The sequence below is a fragment of the Balaenoptera acutorostrata genome, chromosome 2, assembly GCF_949987535.1.
Source record: "Balaenoptera acutorostrata chromosome 2, mBalAcu1.1, whole genome shotgun sequence".
Classification (NCBI taxonomy): domain Eukaryota; kingdom Metazoa; phylum Chordata; class Mammalia; order Artiodactyla; family Balaenopteridae; genus Balaenoptera; species Balaenoptera acutorostrata.
In genome coordinates this window covers 64,766,644-64,789,062 of record NC_080065.1, presented here as the reverse complement: position 1 = coordinate 64,789,062, position 22,419 = coordinate 64,766,644, and the positions used below count along the sequence as shown (strand labels likewise).

At 36.8% G+C, this 22,419-nt stretch overlaps 1 protein-coding gene across 1 annotated transcript in view; it reads left to right on the top strand.

The window, feature by feature from the left end:
* TBCA (tubulin folding cofactor A) overlaps positions 1–6,915 on the top strand; it is a 100,729-nt gene extending 93,814 nt beyond the window's left edge. Inside the window, exons 3-4 of the mRNA XM_057541381.1 lie at positions 4,393–4,479; positions 6,642–6,915. Coding sequence (XP_057397364.1) covers positions 4,393–4,479; positions 6,642–6,722 — 168 coding nt within the window. The 3' untranslated portion in view covers positions 6,723–6,915. The remainder of the gene's footprint in view (positions 1–4,392; positions 4,480–6,641) is intronic.
* The last annotated feature ends 15,504 nt before the right edge of the window (positions 6,916–22,419 follow it).

Here is a 22,419-nt window from a genome sequence, read left to right as displayed (position 1 = left end):
GTTTTAGGTTTCTTTTGCTCTTCTTTTTCTAGGTTCCTGAAGTAAAAACTTAGATTTTTAATTTGAGATCTTTCCTCTTTCCTAATCTAAGCAGTTAGTGCTCTAAATTTCCCTCTCAGCACTGCTTTAGCTGAATCTCACAAAAGTTGACATGTTGTATTTTCATTTTCATTTATCTATGTATTTCTCTCTTCCCTTTGAGACTTCCTTGTTAACCCATCAGTTATTTAGAAATATGTTTAATTTCTAAGTGTTTAAAGGTTCTCCTGCTATCTTTTTATTATTGGTTTCTAATTTTATTCCATTATAGTCAGACATGTTCTGTGTGTTATTTCAGTACTTTTAAATTTGTTGAGGTTTTTGTTTGTTTTGTGTTTGTTGGGTTTTGATCCAGGATATAGTGTACTGCAGAGAATGTTTCATGAGTACTTGAAAAGTGTTTGTATTAATCTTTCATAGGTAGAGTGTTCCATAAATGTCAGTTAGATCTTCTGGTTGATGGCGTCACTCAGTTCTTTTATATCTTTGCTGATTTTTTTCCTCTAGTACCTCTGTCAGTTGCTAAGAGTGGGGTATTGAAATCCTCAACTGTATTTGTGGATTTGTTTGTCTCTCCTTTTAGCTTTACCATTTCTTGTTTTATGTATTTTGAAGCTCTTTTGTTTAGTGTATACACATTTAGGATCACTGTTTTCTTGGTGGATTGATCATTTTAATATCCCTTTGTGCCCCTCATAATTTTTTTGCTCTTAAGTCTATTTTATCCAATATTAACATAGCCAGTACTGCTCTTTTTTTAATGTTTGCATGATGTATTGTTTTTCCATCCTTTTTTTTTTAACCTGTATTTCATTATGTTTGAAATGAGTTTCTTGTAGACTGGTTTTTAGCTGGTAAATTTAGACCATTCATATTTAAGTAATGATTGATGTGTCAGGGCTTAGAGCCCAGATTATTTTTGACTCATAGAATTCTTCTTACATCCTTAACCATTCATCAATAACCACAAAACACAAGTCAAATGAATTTCTTTCTTTCTTTTTCTTTTTTTCTTCACGGCATGGTGACTGGGTCCTAAGAGAAGTGTTTTCCAAAAGTGATGAATCCAAGAGGCCCATGCGGAAGCTACAAGGCTTCTTAAGACCCAGCTTCAGGTCTTCAGTCCCAGAATGCCATTTCTGCCACATTCTGTTGGTCACACAGTGCCAGACCAAATTCAGTGTGGGAGGTGACTGCACAAGGGTAGGAATACAAGGCAGTGAGGATCATTGGAAGCTGTCTTGGATACTGACTGCCACTACCACTAATTCACATGCTGGAGTTGAAATCAGAATCATGGGCTATAACTCACCTGTTAACTAGCTAATCACTTTGGGACTCAACTTTATCATTTGTAGACTGAGGAGGCTGGACTAGATGACCACTTATGTCCCTTCTGACTGTATGATTCTCTATTCCTCAGAGTATCTTTATATCTTTTTTCCCCAGCTTTATTGAGGTATAATTAAAATTGTATATATTTAAGGTATGTAGCTTGATGGTTTGATATACATATACATTGTGAAATAAATATTCACCACGTTCAAGCTACTTAACATATCCATCACCTCACATAGTTACTGTTTTCTTTCTTTCTTTCCTCAAATGGATTTCTTAACTTGTTTATTATCACATTACCATTTTGCTACCATGTAAAAGGAAAGACTTAACCATTGTTCCAGTAATCTCTGAACTACTCTAGATCTCAGTTTGACAAACTAATGCAGTTACCATTGGTTCCAGAAGCAGCCAGTATCTAATAATACAGTGTCTATAGATTATTATAGGTATAGCCAGGCCTGGGTGAATGATCTGGATCACTAAAGAAGCTAGAAACCTTATCCCAGTTGATGAGTACCAAAAGGACTTGACATCAGCTAGATTATTTCACACACTCTTCTTTCTGAAAAAATAAAGATCTGCCAATAAGGCTTTTCCTTTCCAATGTATATATGTTTTGATTATAAAAAAAATTAATCATACTTTAGGTCAGTAGTTTATTCATTGCTATAATGAGCCTTGCTAAGCCTCCCCCAACGTCAGCTTTACCTGAATAACTTGCCCCCAAAAAATCATAACTTGTTTTAAAAACAGTAAGATATCAGTAGGACTGCATCCTGTTGCGTTCTCCTGAGTTCCTTGTACCTGCATATCTGTGCCAAGGTTCTTACTTAACTTCAGTCCTGTCATAGTAAGCACTAGAATGAACTGACAGTTTATCCACATATTTTAAACAGAGGCCCCATTCATTCGAATGACTCCTTCCCAAGGGGAACACTTTGAATGATAATACTTTTTTAGTTTATTCAGGTATTTTGAAGGGTGTCTTTACTGTATAATCACACCTTATATACTGTCTTTTTAAATTATTCCTGACAGTTGTAATTCATTGTAGGAAGGTAAAGTATATGATTTATGGCCTTGATTAAGATGTGGTTTACGGATTCCAAATCATAGTTACCACTGTACTGTATGCCTTTGGCTCCCTGTGGCATGATCTTCTTGAAGCAGTGTTAAGTGTTTATTTTCATGTTTATTCTTCCATATGGATTGGAGGATGAGACCTTCTCTTTTTCGTCTTTGTATCCCCTATACCTGGCATCTTGCAAATATATAGTAAGCTTATTGTATGAAATGAGACTGGTGTATGGGACAGACTGAGCTTTGGCCCTACTTAAGTCAGAGTCCTGTTTTGATAGACTAATTGAGTTTTGCTCTATAATAATGGATAGAACAATAATGACTAGAAATTATTTTGGACAGCATTGTTTAAAGTTCATTTCAGTGACAACACTAAAGCTTGCCAAACAAATTTTACAAGTGTACATTTTGGCTTATCATGTGTTTGACCAAATTCTTTATATTCATTTCATCTTGTTTAATTCCTATAAGCTATTTTCAAGTGGAGTCCATAGGGGAGGAAATATGAATCGCTTACCCAATGAAACGTCCCTGTCACTGATTTTTCACATGTATTCAAACTAACCAGTTACACAAAAATAAATTAGTGGTAATGATTGAATATTTAGGCATAGTATGAATTGCTGTAAAATAAAGTCATGATCCTGTGTTTGAAATTTTCAACATGTGCCTTATTAGTAAAAGAATTACAAGTTCAGCAGTAGATTTCACCTGAGAAAAGAGATGTGGATAGAGAGCATCCTTGTATATTATAATTTTGATTTTTATTTACATTGTGAACTATGACAAAACTTTTGGGAAAAGGAAGAGGTAATGGGATTTATTAAAGTTTCTATTAGAATGTAGTATGATTACCATTAAATTATGTCTTGTGTTTTTATGTGAGCTAGGTAATAAAGCTTCTAGGTTAAAGTTTAGATTTTGCACTCATTTAACCAAAGGTATTTGACCAAACATTACTTTTTGGAAATAAATGTTTTAATGATCACTGTGTCTTTTTCTGAGACTAGTTTAAGGAAATAAAGCTTCCTACTTCCTTAGGAAAAAGACTTATTTGAGGTCCGACATCTGACACTAATGTATTTACCCTCTTATTGATTGGGTTTCCCAGTCATCTCTTTGATTTTTTTTCTTTTTCTATGATTTGATATGTTACAGTCCTTCTTCAAACGATGGATTTTTAAGTCTAGAAATATCCTCCAAAATAAAGATTCCTGTTTTTAATTCTGTAGTGTCTGTCTTCAGGAGGAATAGACAGAAGTAGAAGTTCACATTCAGAGGGGTGCCAGGTTGGTAATTTGGATCAAACTGCATGGGGAGAATAATCTCTCTCCTAAAATGAAGCACAGGGATAAGTAATAACTTTTTATGCATGATAAGCATCAAAAATATGAGCCTGCTGGTCTTTGCTTTTCATTTTTCTTTACCTCTGTCTTTCAGTGAGAACCTCCTGCAGTGTGCGCACGATGTGATCAATAACTCAATAACTTTTTTCATGCAGTAATTATCTCCGTGTGATATTATCTGAACACTGTTTTTCTTTATTACTCAAAAGATGCAGGAGATATTTATATAACCAGCTGATCCCATTTTGGATAAAGGTGATTTGTGACAGCAGGAGAAATAGTTTATTTTAAATAGCCTTTTTAAATAAATGCTCTATGAAAAGCTTTTCGAGTTAATTTTTGCTTAGCATGAGAAGGTGATTACCAAAAAGGTTTAGATGTAAAACTTGTACTTTGTATATTTTACATTATGATAGTCATTCTTTCTAACTTATAATAAGCACAATTAAAATTAAAATATTGAACAGTTTAACATAACAGTAACTTTTTTCTGATTCCTCTAAATCATTTTATATATTTTCAGAGGTATGAGCTAAATGCGTAAGTTCTACCATTTCTGCATGTCTCACAGAGATTCTCATTATAGGCAGAGATCCTGCAAGAGTCCCGGATGATGATCCCAGATTGCCAGCGCAGGTTGGAAGCTGCATATACTGATCTTCTGCAGTTATTAGTAAGTAATACTTATCCGTCTTATGTTTCAATTTTTCTTCAGTCTAATACATGAAAGGCCAAAATTTTAAATGTTTAACACTGAAAGCTAGTTGGTGACATTTTGTTTACTTGCTCAGTGTACCAGTTTATTTTTAAATAATTAATGGAGTTTAAGTGGTGTTTTAAGTTATACCTCCAGTAAAAGTACTGTGTCTAACATGTTTATTTATTTAAACTTAGTTAATTAAATATATTTGAGTTATCATGGTAGGTATTCATAGTACTAATACTGTCCAGCAATATCTTGAATGATTTGATTTTCACACATAAAGATCTTTTTTGACACATTAAAGGTGAGTAGTCTGTTTGAAATTTTAAAAGATCCAAATGTTTCAAATGAATTTGGGCTGTTTTAAAAAGGATTTGGAATTCTTTCCAATTCAAACATAAATCGATTTGAGAGAGTAAAGAAAACCCTGTACAGTAATATTTAGGCAGTCCTCTCATATTAACTTGGAGCTGTATAACACTCTTATCATACTTGCTGGTATAAATGTCTTGTGATACAGTGGCAGAATCATTTTCTAAGAAAAATGCAAAGTCATCTTCTTTTTTATTTCTTAATAGAGATAAAAGCATAACACTATATACCAGCCGATTATTATTGCTGTTTGATGATAATTTGATGAATTCTATCATTTCCTTTATTAACCTCATTTTATGTTTCTAGTTCTTGAGCTAATATTAATTACCAGCTACATAGCTGTCTCCTGATTCATAGTTGTTCCCTATATAACAAAAATAGTGTGAGGCTTTTTCAGTATGATCATGTATATGTATCCTTGGAAAGAGAATGAGATTTGTTTTCCCACCAAAATAATATTAGGACTAAATCTGTAGAAAAAAAGAGAGAAATACTTACATTTTACTTTACTTTTGACACAGAACTCATATTTACTATAGGAACCTTTTAAAGGCAGGAAAACTCTCTTTAAAGCCAAAAATGAAGCTATGGTTAAAAGACAGATGAAATAAAAGATAGATGAAAGCAGGAAATAATTACTCTATTAAAATATTACCCAAAACAAAAGCATCATTTGTATTTCCTGAAAATTGAAATGCTTTTTTCTCTCATGAATGTAGTAGCTGAGAAAGTAATAGAAACTGCTTTAAAAAAATAATATTGTCTTTGGATGATATATTTGTGTGTGAGGATATATTCAGCAACGTCTGTACCCTCGAAGAGCTTATATTTTCTGACAGAGAACAAAGACATAGTTTAGGTGTAATACAGAAGTTTAAGAAATTCTTACTTGTAGTCTGAATTAAGCAAATCCTCAGTCTTTTTTGCTTTAAAGTTTCATATTAAATACATATACACACACTTTATTCCCTCTGCCCTGTAACTGTTTGTATATATCCATCTCTTATTGCCTTGACTTGAATTGCTATTGCTTTATTTATTTATTAAAAAATCAAAATTTGCTATGCACAGTAACTTAGATGATATTATTTCATTTCTCTGTTACTGTTACAATATGTTAGTAAAAGTTTTCTGTGTAAAATACCAAGGAAAGACTCAATCTTTAATTGTCTTTAATCAGAAAATGAAAGCTGTCAGGCTGTTTCCTTGTAGTAGCGTGTATAATACTCAGTACCAAGCAGACAGTTCACTTTTCTGATTCAAAGATTGTACTTAACTCTGGTGTGACACCAGTAGCCTTCTTTGTCATTGTGAGTAGTTGGAGGATTATTTTGGTCTGAATGTCATCATATATGCAACACACTAGTAAATAATTTTTTACTTTTAGTGCATTACTAATAATAACTCCATTTGTATGGTGATGTGTTGACAAAGTGAGAATACAATGTTTTACAATTTTTTCTGCGGTTTTAATTTAATTACTTAATGCCAGTAGCTTTAGATGACCATGTTTTTCACTTATTGTATGAGTATATACAATGAAACAAAACCAAACCTGTTATTTCTTCCCTTACCTGTAATGAAAGAACAGAATTGTTCTTCAGAAATCTGTGGTATTATACTATATTTAGGTGAGGCTTGGGATCCTTTTTGTTTTAATTTTTGAGCTGCTTATGTTGATGGTTTGTAATATCTGAGTAATTAAAGTACTGACGTTCGAGAAGGATAAATCTAATTTTTATTATATTTAATTTCAGGAGAGTGAAAAAGACTTGGAAGAAGCTGAGGAATATAAGGAGGCACGTTTAGTACTGGATTCAGTGAAGTTAGAAGCCTGAAAGTTTTCTATACAGGGTGTTTTTTTGCATTAAGTCCTGAGATCCATTCCACAATTCATTATTTTTGACCACTGCTATGTGTTCAAGTAGTACAAGAATGTGATTCTTTTTACGCAGTGCATCTGTTTTTCTTTGCCTGATTTAATGTGTCAAATAAATGAGTTCATCTAATAAAATTGCTTCTTTCATACTTTACAGCGTATTTTAATTAACCTTTTATCATTAAGTCATAGCCATTTTTGACAGAGAATTAAAATCTGTTAAGTCCTATTTAAAGTCTAGATATTTTGCTGCTTAAGCATGGATTAAGTTAAAAATAGATTCCCTTTTTTTTTTTTTTTTTAGATAAAAATCCAAATTTTGAATATTTTATTCTGAGTAGGATACAACTCCCAGGTAAGAAAGTAAGAACCTCTCTGTGGATACAGCCTTACATATTTATTTCTTCACAGTGAAAGTCCAACATTTCCATCACTATGAACTAATGAGAAACATATAAATCTTTTCTTTTTCCAGAAAGTCAGATTTATACAGAAAACACCAACCATTTAGATCTTCAAGAATAAGATTCTTATGAACAATAAAGAATTGAATTGTATTTTAAAGGAATAATGGCTGTTGCCAGTGGTGTGCTGGGAAATGTTTAATGGCTTTTCAAAATGGGAAGGGAACCTCTGGTTTGTAGCTTTTGCTGATTTCTGTAGTGTAAATACTCCCACTGTGACTGATTTCAAGCGACTAACGTGACATCAGCCAAACAGAGCTGGGAAGATACAAGTCAGCTATAGCATGCGCTGGCCATAGCCAAACCTGGATTGTCTTGATTGACAAGAAAAGGGTATTGTTGCATCACAAAGCTTTTTCCCAGTACTACTGTAAATCCATAACCTAATCATTTGAGTTTATTTCCCAAAAATAAATGACAACTTTAGTTTTCTTATATTTCTAGAAAATGTATATGAGCCTTATGTCACCAACCTAACATGAGCCATGATCTAATGAAGCAAACTAGTAATAATAACATTTAAACTTTAAAGCTCATAATTGAAAAAATAAATCTTGAATTTTTGCTGCTATAAAATACATACTTGTAGTATGGTGGGTCTGATTTTGGAAATTGCAAATGATCACTAGAAACTATAACATTTCTTGAATCTGTCAAAAAGATCAAAGAGAAAAATAATACTATTCTTTCCTAATGTTATTTCTGAAGGCTACTCTGTTCTAAAGCACAGAATGTATCATTTATAAAATAAAACTTTTACACCTTCAGAAAATTACTTCATCAGAGAATAACATATCTGAAGCATTTCTAAATTGAAATGTCATCATTTAAAAACATATTACAGGGATAGAGAGGGTGGGAGGGGGAGACGCAAGAGGGAGGAGATATGGGGATATATGTATATGTATAGCTGATTCAGTTTGTTATAGAGCAGAAACTAACACACCATTGTAAAGCAATTATACTCCAATAAAGATGTTAAAAAAAATAAAACATATTACATGCAATTTTTAAAGTATTTGAGGTAGAAGAGGGGACAAGTGAGGAAATAAAAATTATAATTGCAATGTAAAATTTTATACTAAGGTTCACTATTAGAGATTTGAGTACCAGGAGAATTGAACTCTTCAGATTTAGATTATTTTGTGGTTGGTATTAAGAACAGAACAGGTGGGCCTTTTCTGGTTTGGGGCTTATTTTGTTGTTTCTGGCATATTGAGTTTTTAAATATTTTATTATTTTAATGTAAAATATCTCATTTCATCCTTCTGCCAAATACACAAATATCATATATATTCATAGCAAATGGTTTCCTTATCAGTTAAAACTTGAAGAGAACATATCTCCCTCCTGAGAAAAGTAATACTGAAGGGTAAGTTTTGCAGCCATGACCCAGATCTTGGTTACTGAAAAAATTGTCTTGCCAAAAAGCCTAAGAAAGAAGAAGTCAACAAGGTAGATGAAAAGAAATATATCGTTAGAGAATTCCTATCTCAACTACTATAGATTTTATACTGGCTCTCTCCAGGTATTGATGAGAAGCAGCAAGCAGCTTAACATTCTGGGAAGGCTTATTCCTGAGAATTTTGACACATTCTGCTTATTTTTGTGGTCAAGAGGCACATTAAGAACAGTTCTAATCGATGTAGCATTAATTTGTTTTTAAGCTTTTATTTAGAACCTTACATTGTGTAACAATAAGTAGAAATTCCCTAAAGTAATGTTGCCCTTTTTCTCCCTGTACCAATACCTGACCCCCATTAACATACAGCAGTTGCTCAATAAACATTTGTAGAATAAGTGAAAAGCAAAAACATGTCTAACTTCTAGAGTGAGACAAAGAATGCTGTGAAGGATTCCATCTCATCACAAACAAAATACATTTAATACAGTGCTTTTCAAACTGTTTGGACCACAAAGCACGATAAGAAACACATTTTTGATTGTGACCCAGTGCATATATATGGGAGTCCATATATACATAAAATAATAAGCATTCTTAATATGTACAATTCCTCAGATATTTTCTATTCTCTTTCATCTGATCATGACCACCTGCTATTGGGTTGTGAAAAACACTACCTTAATATAATAATTAAAGTAATATTTATAAAATTTATATAAAATTCTCATATATAAACTCATTTTATATAGATATATATACCATATAGATATATATAAACTTCTTTGATATATAGCTATCAACTTCTTAGGTCTCAGAGCAGTTGTCTCAGTGAATGTGTGCAAATTTACACACATTGCAGGCATGAAGTGTCATGGTAATGTGTAATCATTTAACATTTGTTAGGTGCCCTTAGTCCTTGCACAGACCAATACAATGGCATCCATAGATTAGACAGGCAAAACAAAGACAAGTGGCAGAATCAAGTAGTAAACCTAATTTTTCCGTGTTTTCTGTATAGCAAAGGTCACATCATTTCTAAGAAGAATGTACATAGGATAAACAGACATAACATATGGAATGAGTAAAGTGACCACATCCAGGCTGATTTTCATGCCATTGAGAGGATTCCCAAGTTTCAGCATTTTCACTTGGGCATGTCTAATAGGGATTCAGTCCTAGTAAATCAAAGTACTCCCCCAAAGTCCTGGAGCTTTCTGGCTGGGTTTTTGGGACATTTACATTTTGGATGAGTATTAACATCTCAAGAACTAGATTGTCCTTCCTTTATCCTATTTTGTACCGTCTGGATAAGTCATGTAAACAGCTACTTGGGAGGATTTAAAAAAAAAAAGTGATAAGCACGTGTTTATGGGTAATGAAAGCTGGTTATAGCAATATATTGAAATGTTCATTTCACTTTTCTTGAATTTCTGGTGAGGAACAATCAAATCCTAATATTTAAAAATTGTCTCTATGCCTATACCTGTGCACTGAATCACTTCCAAATTGAGCAGTCAAACCTGGTTAATCTAAATTACTTTGCAAACTTCATTACATTACTTGGCTTTTTAAAAATCCTATCAAATTTAATAAGGACATATCCTACAGCTGGTTATCACTTTAATCTTATTATTTGGTCATTTAAATAAACCAAGGACAGATTAATCCTTTCCTTGATGGTGAGTTAGGGCCTTTAAATGTCAGTGTAAACTTGATAGTATGTGAGCAAGAGCTGTGAAGCATTTGACATTAAAGGGTTAATCAGTTAATTTAGTCCTTGAGACTCGTTTGAGTGCTTTAGCTGGAAAGAAATTGAATGGTTTAGAAATGGTGCAGTATGAAACAAGTTTTAAGTATTAGAGTACTTGAAATTTTCAAGAGTGCTTCTACATTGCACTTCACTATTAGTCTTATTGCTCTTATGAGAGGTATTTGTTCATATATTAGACTGTTGCACAGAAAGCTATGATTAATTTATGTTACAGTAGATCTACACCCTTCTTATATTTTTTGTGCTTTCTGTTGACTGTTGGATAGGTGACAAGGTGCTTTCAAAGTCTTGGGGGCAATATATGTCACCAAAGGTTAATATTTTTAATGCTCAAAAAGACTTTTCAAATTAATAAGAAAAAATTCCTAGTACAAAAGATAAAGGATGAAAACACAGAGTTCACGAAAGAATAAGTGCGAATGAATGGGGGTTTTTTAAAGATGAATACCTGTTGACTAGGTATGATAAACTACTAGCCGATGAGCTTAGATAAAAGGATGAAATAAATAAATTGGAAAAGAGGCATTATTTACATGATATGCAGTTGATATGTATTGATACCAGGAAAACACAAGGACGTGATCTGTAAAATAATTAGAAGCATTGAGGAAGTTAAAGTGGGTAGCTGCAAAATGAATATATAAAACTGTAATGGGTTGAATTATGTGCTCCAAAAAGATAAGCTGAAATCCTAACCCCCGGTACCTCAGAATATGACCTTATTTGGAAATAGGGTCCTTGCAGATTTCATCAGTTAAGATGAGGTCACACTAGTGAGTAGGGTAGGCCCTTAATCTAGTATGACCGATGTGCTAATAAGACAACTTGAAGAAACAGCGAGAAGGCCACATGACAACATAGGCAGAGGGTGGAGTTATGCAGCTGCAAGCCAAGGAATAGCAAGGTGGCACCAGAAGATATGAGAAAGGCATGGAATAGATTCTCCCTTAGATTCCTGGAGAGAGTATGGCTCTACCAACACCTTGATTCAGACTTCTAGCCTCCAGAACTATGAGATAATAAATTCTGTTGTTTTAAGGCACTTAGTTTGTGGTACCTTATTACAGCAGTCTTAAAAAATGAATACATAGAACCCAAAAGCTTTTCTATATGCCAGCAATAACCAAACATAATGGAAAAATAAATCCCTAAGAAGAGTCATAGAAGATGACATTTTAAAAAATGACTTGTACTACATATGGAAAGTTGATATTGTCAAAATGAGGTTTCTCCCTATGTCCATCTGTAAATTCAATGAAATAAAATACAACATGGTTTGGAGAAAGGAGGGGAATGTTAGGAAATGATTCTAAAATGCAATTTAAAAAAATTTTAACAGGAAAGAATATCTGGGAGGGGGATATGAAAAAATAGTAATGAGGGGAAACTAGCTCTGCTCAATATTAAAATATATCAAGTTGTGATAATTAAATGTATGGTAAAAAATAGAAAATCAAAGAGAATAGAGTCCAGAAGCAAACCCAAATATATATATATATATATATATATATAAATTTAGTATATGATAAGGGATATTTCAGACTTATCAGAAAGATAGATTATTCAATAAATCGTATTGGGATAACCAGCTAATCATTTGAAGGAAAAATAAAGCTGGATTTCTATTTCACCTCTCACCAAAGTAAATTTCAACAGAGTCAAAAATTTTAATATAAAAAGAAAAAAAATTGGTGAAACTAATAGATTAACAGAATTTTTAATTGATACTATGCAGTAAGAGTATAGGGAAATAGAAAATCTAATAACGCTGTTGGTGAGAACATTTTAAAGATGGCAATTCTCCACAAATTAATATATAAATGTAATGTCACAATTATCAAAATAGAGAAAAATAAATGGTGAGACTATACAAGAAAATCTTGAAAATTGAGAATTGCTAAGGGGTAGAGGGGATAAGTGTAGCAGGTAGTGCAATTGGATATTGAAACTTAAAATTACTGCATTTAAAACAGTGAAACCAGCACAACATTAAACTGTCAGTAGAATAGACTAGAAAACCCAAACCCACCCTAAGTATGTGTATCAATACATAAGTACCTGATAGAGGTGGCATTTCGAGTTAGTGGTAAAAGGATGGATAATATATAAATGGAATTAGGAAAGTATGAGAAAAATAAAAATCGATTTCTATCTCATTCCACACAACAAAATACAGCTTGAATAGATTAAAGAATTAAACTTATGCAACAAGCATTTCTTGAGCCTGTACTGTTAGGCACTATTTTGAAGCTAGGATGCCATGGTGAGCAAGACAGACAAAGATCTCTGCTCTTGGGGAGCATACAACTCATGGATACTGACAATAAGTAAACAAGAAAATAGCAGGAATGTGTTCTGTGCATAGAATTAACATTAAAATAATGCGCTAGAGAACAATTGGGTGATCAGGGAGGGCTTCCTGAGAGGTGACATTTGAGCTGAGCTCTGTATCAGAAAATCATATTCCAAGCAAAAAGGAACAACTAGCGTGAAACCCAAGACAAAAAGGTGCTAGGTGTATTCTAAGAAAAGAACTAGTGGGGCAGGAGCCAAGTGAGTGATGGGGAAAGTAGTAGAAGAATTTGTGGGGCTTTGTAAGCTAAGGAAAGAAATTAAGGTTTTATTCTAACGAGAGTCCACCAAGATTTTAACCCAGGGAGTGACATGTTTTAATTAGTATTGTTTAAAGATCTTGTTGTTCTGTAGAGACTGAGTCATAAGAAGCAAACCAGCTTCTCCTCCCCGGACTTCCCAAGCGTGCAGATCTCCCAGCAGGCTGCTGACAGCGCCCCCAGCTGGGCAGATTCCAGTGAGAAGAGCACAGCTGGCGTCTTCTCCTCCCCACTGAGGGATGTGGCTGTCAGCCCCACAGCCTCCCTTCCCCATCAGAAAGCCCCAAGGAGATGTAAAGCAGGGCCTCACTAGGTGCTCTCATGGGTGGCCTCCTTTTTAAAGATTTAAGGTGTGAGTATCCTAGACGTGGTCACTCAGCCTTGGGTTGGCCTTGGGATGTCTGTAGCCTACTTTTCAGAGACTTAGCTCAGCCTCGCAGGGCAGCTGACACTACTGCCCCGATTCCTCCACCCTCCCCTCCCTCCAGACCCTTGGCAGAACATAGTTTAGTGTGCAGGTTAATTCCAGTTAGGGGTTGCTCTCTTCTGAATATCCACCTTTCACATCCACTTTCACCAAAGACAGAGATGTGAACATCCCAGGGGTGGTGGGAAAATTATGATTTAGAGCCAAAGCTGCATGCTTCTGTCAGGGGAAAGGCTACATTGAAAATGAAAGTATTGCATTGTTTATAAATAGGGAATTTAGACAACTGTGCGGAGAGGAAATAGCTGGGCCTCTAGACAAAATAAGAGCAGTAGCCGCACGCTGATTTGTAACACGGGCACAGAATTAGAACCTATTCTTCATCCATTCATGACACAACTATGCACTCAGCACCCGCTGGGTGCCAGGCACCATGCTAGGCTCTGGGAACGCAAAGTTGAGAAGCTCATAATCCGATGACTAATCCTTACAGTGTAGGGGGCCAAGTGCTGTTATGAAGATCCATGTGATATTGAGATTTATAATAAGAAATACATATTCAAAAACAAAGTCATAGAAAAAGAGATCAGATTTGTGGTTACCAGAGATGAAGGAGGGTGGGAGGTAGGGGTGGGGGAAGGGAGAATTGGATAAGGACAGTCAAAGGTACAAGCTTCTAGTTTATAAGATAAATGAGTGCTGGTGATGTAATGTACAACATCATTAATATAACTAACATTGCTGTATGTCATATATGAAAGTTGAGAGTATATCCTGAGAGTTCACATCACAAGAAAAAAAGATTTTTCTATTTCTTTAATTTTGTACTTGTATGAGATGATGGATATTTACTGGATTTAGTGTGATGGTCACTTCATGAAGTATGTAAATCTCATGCTGTATATCATAAACATATACAGTGTTATGTGTCAGTTATATCACAATAAAACTGGAAGGGAAAAAAAACAATCATTGTTCTACCAAAAAAAGAAAGGTAGGAGGGAAGGGAGAGAGAGAGAAGGGAGAGAGGGAGGGAGGGAAAGAAAGAAAGAGAGAAAGAAAGAAAGAGAAAGAAAGAAAAAGAAGGGAGGGAGGAAGAAAGGAGGGGAGGAAGAAAGAAAAAGACAGATTTGTCTGGTCTTCCTCCTGTTTCTGGCACAGAGCTCCTGAAACCCTTGAAATTTCCTAAGTGATAAGAGCAATAATATTCATAACAAGCCCCTTTCAATCACACCTGAGTTTGTGTTACTGCAGTGATTTTTGGAAAGCACAGACGGATGGGGCTGGTTGCCAGGGGAGCCAACTGTGTGATTGGAGGGTTGGAAATTCAGTCCCACCCCCTGACTTCCAGGGTGGTGAGAGGGGCTGAATGATTTAATCAATGATGCCTGTGTAAGGAAGCCTCCATAAAAACTCAATAGGAGAGCGTTTTGAGAGCTTCTAGGTTGGTGAGTTCTTGGAGGTTGGGGAGGAGGCATGGAAGCTCCGAGCACTTTTCCCATACCTTGCCCTATGCATCTCTTCCATCTGGCTGTTCTTGAGTTAGATCGTTTTACAATAAACCAGTAATGTGGTAAGTAAAATATTTCTCTTAGTTTTGTGAGCCACTCTAGCAAATTAATCAAACCCAAGGAAGGGGTTATTGGAACCTCCAATCTACAGTCGATTGGTAATAACCTGGGCTTGCAGTTGACCTCTGAAGTTCTGGGGTGGGGGCAGTCTTATAAGACTGAACCCGTAACCTGTGGGATATAATGTTATCTCCAGGTAGATAGTAACAGAATGGAGTTGAATTGTAGGACACCCAGCTAGTATCAGAGAACTTCTTGGTGGTGTGTGTGGGGGAACCCACACATAGAAACTGGTGTCAGAATCGGAGTCATAGAAGGTCTTATTGGAGCCCAGAGGAAGGGACAAACAGAAACCTTTCAGTTTGGGTTTTGTTTAATACACCACAACTATCCAAGTCATCTCAAGCAGGAAATAAAATGAAAAAACCGCAGAGAGTTTTCAGAAGAGCCCTGGATTACATAGCATGTGTTCAGCTGCCAGTAACAGAACACCTGACCAATACTGATTGAAGCAATAAAGGTGATCAAGAGTCCCACACAACTAGAAGTCTGGGAGTAGATGGTTCTGAGCTCAGAACAGCAGCTCAGTGACGTGATTTAGGGCTCAGGCCGTCTTGGTCTTTTTGGCTTTATCATTTTCAGCTGGTAGGTACTGTCTTCCCTCTGGTACCAGGATGGGTGCTGTCACCCTGGTAAGCAAGTCATTTAAGTTTCCTGGGGGCTTCCCTGGTGGCGCAGTGGTTGAGAATCTGCCTGTCAATGCAAGGGATACGGGTTCGAGCCCTGGTCTGGGAAGATCCCACATGCCGCAGAGCAACTAGGCCCGTGAGCCACAACTACTGAGCCTGCGCGTCTGGAGCTTGTGCTCCGCAACAAGAGAGGCCGCGACAGTGAGAGGCCCACGCATCGCGATGAAGAGTGGCCCCCGCTTGCCGCAACTAGAGAAAGCCCTCGCACAGAAACGAAGACCCAACACAGCCAAAAATAAAAATATATAAATAAATTAATTAATTAAATTAAAAAAAAAATTATAAATTTGCTGGGTCTCCATTTCTCCTCTGTCAAAATGAGAGATGTGATTAGTTGATGAGTAAGGTGCCCCTCCCTTTTTTTTCTTGGCTGTTAACTTTTTTAATTTAATTTTTATTTTATATTGGAGTATAGTTAATTTACAATGTTGTGTTAGTTTCAGGTGTACAGCTGATTCACTTATTTATACACATATATCCATTCTTTTTCAGATTCTTTTCCCATGTACGTTATTACAGAATATTGAGTAGAGTTCCCTGTGCTACACAGTAAGTCCTTGTTGTTTATATATTTTATATATAGTAGTGTGTATATGTTAATCCCAAACTCCTAATTTATCCCTCCCCCCACATTTCCCCTTTGGTAACATACGTTTCTTTCTGTGTCTGAGTCTGTTTCTGTTTTGTAAATAAGTTCATTTGTATCATTTTTTTTTAGATTCCACATATAAGTGATATCCTACGATATTTGTCTTTCTCTTTCTGACTTACTTCACTTAGTATGATAATCTCTAGGTCCATCCATGTTGCTGCAAATGGCATTATTTCATTCTTCTTTACGGCTGAGGAATATTCCATTGTGTATATATACCACATCATCTTTATCCATTCATCTGTCAATGGACATTTAGGTTGCTTCCATGTCTTGGCTATTGTAAATAGTGCTGCAGGGCTTCCCTGGTGGTGCAGTGGTTAAGAATCCGCCTGCCAATGCAGAGGACGTGGATTCAAGCCCTGGTCCGGGAAGATCCCACATGCTGCGGAGCAACAAAGCCCATGCGCCACAACTACTGAGCCTGCGCTCTAGAGCCTGCGAGCCACAACTACTGAGCCCACATGCCACAACTACTGAAGCCCGCGTGCCTAGAGCCCATGCTCTGCAACAAGAGAAGCCACCGCAATGAGAAGCTCACGCACCACAACAAAGAGTAGCCCCCGCTCGCCGCAACTAGAGAAAGCCCGCGCGCAGCAACTAAGACCCAACGCAGCCTAAAATAAATAAATTAAAAAAAAATAGTGTTGCAATGAACATTGGGGTGCGTGTATCTTTTAGAATTACAGTTTTCTCTGGGTATATGCCTAAAAGTGGGATTGCTGGGTCATAGGGTAGTTCTATTTTTAGTTTTTTAAGGAAACTCCATACTGTTCTCCATAGTGGCTGTACCAGTCTGCATTCCCACCAACAGTGTAGGAGGGTTCCCTTTTCTCCACACCCTCTCCAGCACTTATTGTTTGTAGATTTTTTGATGATGGCCATCCTAACTGGTGTGAGGTGATACCTCATTGTAGTTTTGATTTGCATTTCTCTCATAATTAGTGATGTTGAGCATCTTTTCATGTGCTTTTTGGCCATCTGTATGCTTTTGGAGAAATGTCTATTAAGGTCTTCTGCCCAGTTAATAAAAAAATGGTCGAAGGCTGAGCTAGAGAGAGAGAAAGTCATGAAGAAGCAGGCAAAGAGGCAGAAGTGACATGGCTCTTAGTAGGAGTAGGCCAGAGCTTATAAAAACAAAGGTTAGAAACGCTCTGCGTTTGCAAAAACACTCATTGTAGTATCATCATGGATGGATGTAGGCAAGGTAGAATGTATTGGTTAGAGGTAGCTTTCTCATACAGCCAGGAGTCTGGAGGTACAGTGAAGGGCTGAGACAGCCACTCAAGGAAGCCACCCAGGGTCCAGGCTCCCTGTCACTTCCTGTGCCACCAGCCTTTACCTGTGGCTTTTGTTCACATGGTAACAAGATCTACCTGCCTACAGGCACCGAGTCCAAGTCCCAAGCAGGAAGAAAGAGAAGGTGAAATGACAGAAGGCAAATTCCAGCTGACATTTCCCCTTTTTATCTGGGAGACAGTAGCTTTCCTGGAAGTCCTACCTTATAGATTTCTGCTTACATTTCATTGACCAAAACTGGGCCACTTGGGTTTACCGCAAGAAGCAAGAGTTCTGGGAGAGGTCATTGTTCTAGCATTTACATTGCTGCCTCAAACAACACTGAGGTTCTACTGGTAAGGACGAACCCATATGTGAATGAATTCTATTTAGCAGTGTCCACCAGAGAGGGAAAAAGAAAATATGAGCTTGTCTCCTTCTACTAGTTGAGACAAACCATGTAAAGGATTTAGCACAATGCTTAGCTTAGAGTATGTGTTCAAAAAAAAAAAGTTTGCTGCTACTCCTACTACTAACGTTAATAAAACGTATTACTTCATCATCTTGATTTTTCAGTCCCATTCATTCAACAAATGTTTATTGGACTTTTACAACGTTCAGTCTTTAGGAGCTGGGGGTCGAGAAAGGGAATAAAATCTGATTCCTGCCTTCTAAGAGCTTACATCTGTATAGCTAAATGCACGATAAATTGGGGGGAAAAGAAAAGCTTCAGCAGAGACAGCCTTGGAAGTTATTGGAAGTGGATGGAACTTGCAATCACGTGGGTCCACATGAATCCCTCCTTTCACAGATGAGGAAAGTGGGAGCCCCCAGGGACGTGATGGGCTGACTGCAGTCACCCTGCTCTCTGCACAGATAATCAGGCCTGAACCCAAGCCTCCTGATGCCCAAGCTGGTGCCCCTTCTATTACACTGCCCTGTTGGAAGTGATTTGAAAATGCAAAGCTGGATAAAGAGACTAGAATAACCTGCCCTTGACCTTTTGTGGGGGAGGGCCGGGGGGATGGCCATGCCATCTCACAGAAGCGTAGCCCTTGGCCCAGGAGGAAGCATGACCAGCAGGAAATTAACTGAACTCCCAGGATTGTGATGATGTGTGTGCTGGCATGAAAATGAAGGCCCCTCTGAGCTGCAGATAGGAGAATTCCTCTGGGTCAAGACTTTTATTCACTCTGTGGTTTTTAATTAGCAATCCTGATTTTCCCAAGGATTGCATTAGATCAGCAAATGCTTCTTGCACAACTCTCTACCCACTGATCTACTATTGGACAGCCCAGGTCACAAATATGTAGAAAAAGAAGGGAAATTTGGTATCCTGGTGCTTGATGCAAGATTAGATGAGGGAAAGAGCCATGAAATGTCATTCACAAATATTTTAAAGATGTTAAATGCACTCTGTTCGCTACAATGACCACTATATTTGTTTAATTAAAGAATACTTTGTCCTGCTTGGCATAAAGTATAGCATTAGCTTTTGTGGGGGTGTTTTTTGGTTGTTGTTGTTTAAATGATGAAGTTAATGAAAATCACAGACTGTCTGCCTGCAGAAACAAAATAAGGTCACATCTGGAAACAACTGCACTAGTAATTAAATGGCATTTAATGTGACTAATATCAAAAGAGTAGGTTTTTCTCCCCCTTAGCATTAGGGATGCAAAATTCAAGCTTCTGAGCTGGTCTATTATAATAGTTTTGAGTCAGTGGGTGTTTAGAAGTCATTCTGATATTTATGAAGAAAAACCCCCAGTGAGCCATAGAAGGGAAAAAAAAAAAGGACAAGATCTGCGCAGTTTGAATTTTGAAAACTGGCATAAATTTTACAGGTTTTTTTTTTCCTAAGCATTAACTGTTCAGCGTTTCAGTTCAATGAAATAAAGGCCTCTTGTTTCCCATACCAATCAAGTGACCTCCTGCCTCGCTGTAATTAGTGGTAAACTTCAATATGCAAGCTAAAAGACCACCTAATTAAAAAGTGTAATTAATTTACATAGATCATTCAAAATGGCTAGATTAGATAGCTTATGGAGATAATGTAAAACTCTTTGAGATGCTTTTATTGGCTTCTTTCCCTGCTGTTCCTCAGGTTCTGAGAATTTTCATGGGAATGTATTTATCAAAGTGGGAAGGGCTTCGAGGTGATGGTTTTAGCTAATCACTGCTAAACATTTAAAGCTTTGCAATTATTTTTTATCAATTACCCAAGTATAAAACAACCAAAAACGATGGCCTTATCTTCCTGCTTGGTGTTGAGTGGCCTAATGTTATTAGTGAATATTTATTAAGTGCCTATTGAGTGCTAGATGCCACTCAAAACACACAGTTATTTTAGAGCTTGCCATGATTAGCAATGACTCCTCTCTCTGGGCTAGACAGCACTTTGATTCTTCTGATCACAGTGAGATGGCTGCAGGACCCAAAAGAAGGATACTGGCCAAAGGGTTTCTCTCTCCCTTTACTCACAATTCACAATGCCAAGAAATGCCCTTTATCATCTACTCTTCAGTATAAACAGTGCTGGACTCCAGAGCTTGAGCAGGCCCCTGGGTGGCAGCCAGGCAGCTGGTCCAATGGTGAGATGGATAGGAGAGTTCTTCTCTCCATGGTGCAGAAAGCATGGCCCTGAGGTGATATCCAATTGTAAACTTCTTTCCTTTTACCTGAGTTACAAAGGAAGACGTTTCTCCCCAATTTATGTATGGAAGCAATATATCAGAAAATTACTCCTGCAGGGGACTTCCCTGGTGGCATGGTGGTTGAGAATCCGCCTGCCAATGCAGGGGACACGGGTTCGAGCCCTGGTCCGGGAAGATCCCACGTGCCGCAGAGCAAATAAGCCCATGCGCCACAACTACTGAGCCTGTGCTCTAGAGCCTGTGAGCCACAACTACTGAGCCCGTGTGCCACAACTATTGAAGCCCACGTGCCTAGAGCCCATGCTCCACAACAAGAGAAGCCACCGCAATGAGAAGCCCACGCACCACAACACAGAGTAGCCCCCGCTCGCCACAACTGGAGAAAGCCCTCGCATGGCAACGAAGACCAAACACAGCCAAAAACAAACAAATAAATAAAATAAATAAATTTATATTTAAAAAAAATTAATCCAGCAGGGCTTCTAAACAAAGATGCTACAGACAATAGATCTGTTAATACAGATCTGTTTTGGGGGGGGAGAAGTCTAGGGACCTTGGCAGCACCTTGCCAAAGAACAATAGATACGTCATCAACCTTTTAAAATTTCATCTGCTTCTCCTAGGAAGGAAAAATTGTCATGGCGTCAGGTGAACTTGGCCTAACTCTACAGAGTTATCCTGAGTGCATCTCATAACAAGAGCAAATGCCAATATTTTTCTCAGTATATTTCACATGGTATGTCATTGTGAGATGAACTCTATTAAGTCCTTAGTATTTGGGGGCTTTGAGTCATTTGATAAGGGATCTTCCCCTCTCCATGAGATAAGATGTTGTATTATTCGTGTTGGGACCTAAAGTCTATAGCTTGACTGCTTATGTTGATTAAATGTGTAGCTCCTAAAATTTCACCTTTCTGTTCTGTGTAAACATAATCCAAGTTCCCCTTCTCTTTCCACCTACCTCAGTTTCCTCATTACTATGCTTCGGATAATTGCATCATAATTAAGCATCTCAAGACTTTGACACAATCGGTTAGAATAATAGCAAACATTATTTAAAATAGAGGTTCTCAAACATTGCTGCACATAAAAATTTCCTGCGAAGCTCGGGGGAAAAACATCCATATGCTCAAGCTGCCTCCCAGACCAATTAAATCAGAATCTCTGGGAGGAAGGACCCAGGTAACAAGATTATTTCTCGTGTGACTGAGCAATAAAAGCTTCTTGTTATATGCCTCTGAGTTTTGAGGTGGTTCGTTAGGAAACATTATTGTGATTGCAGTTCTCTGATACACCCACTCATTTGTTCCTTTATTCTTGAAATACTGATTGAGCGCCTACTATGTCCCAGGGGCTTGCTAGTACTAGGGATACAGTGGAAAACAAGAATGGCCAAGATCCTTGCCCTAGTGCAGTTTATGATCTTGTGCTAAACAAAAAACAAGTGATCAAACACATAACTATATAATATCATTTCAGGTATCAGTTAGAGCTGTGGTGACAAATACTTCCATAGCAATGTGAGATCAAGAAAAACAAAGTATATCCATACCCCATATCTTACTCAGGATAAATTCCAAATAGATTAAAGACTTCAATTTTAAAAATGAAGAAACCATGGGAGACCCAGAAACCAAAGAAGAAAAGATTGATAAACCAGACTACATAATACTATTGATAGAAACAAGTATAGTTGATTCACAATGTTGTGTTAGTTTCAGGTGTACAGCAAAGTGATTCAGATATATATATATATTTCAGATATATATATTTTTTTCAGATTCTTTTCCCATATAAGTTATTACAGGATACTGAGTATAGTTCCCTGTGCTATACAGTAGGTCCTTGTTGTTTATCTGTTTTATATATAGTAGTGTGCATGTGATGGTTCTTAAATATAAGAAAAAACACTCCACATGTAATAATAGGAATGCATACTAAAACTGCACTGAGATACCATTATTCACTCATCAGATTGGCAAAGATCCAGGAATTTGATAACATGCTGGTTGGCCAGGGTGTGGGAAAATAGGCATTGTCGTATATTGCTGGTAGAAGTATAAATTGGCCCAA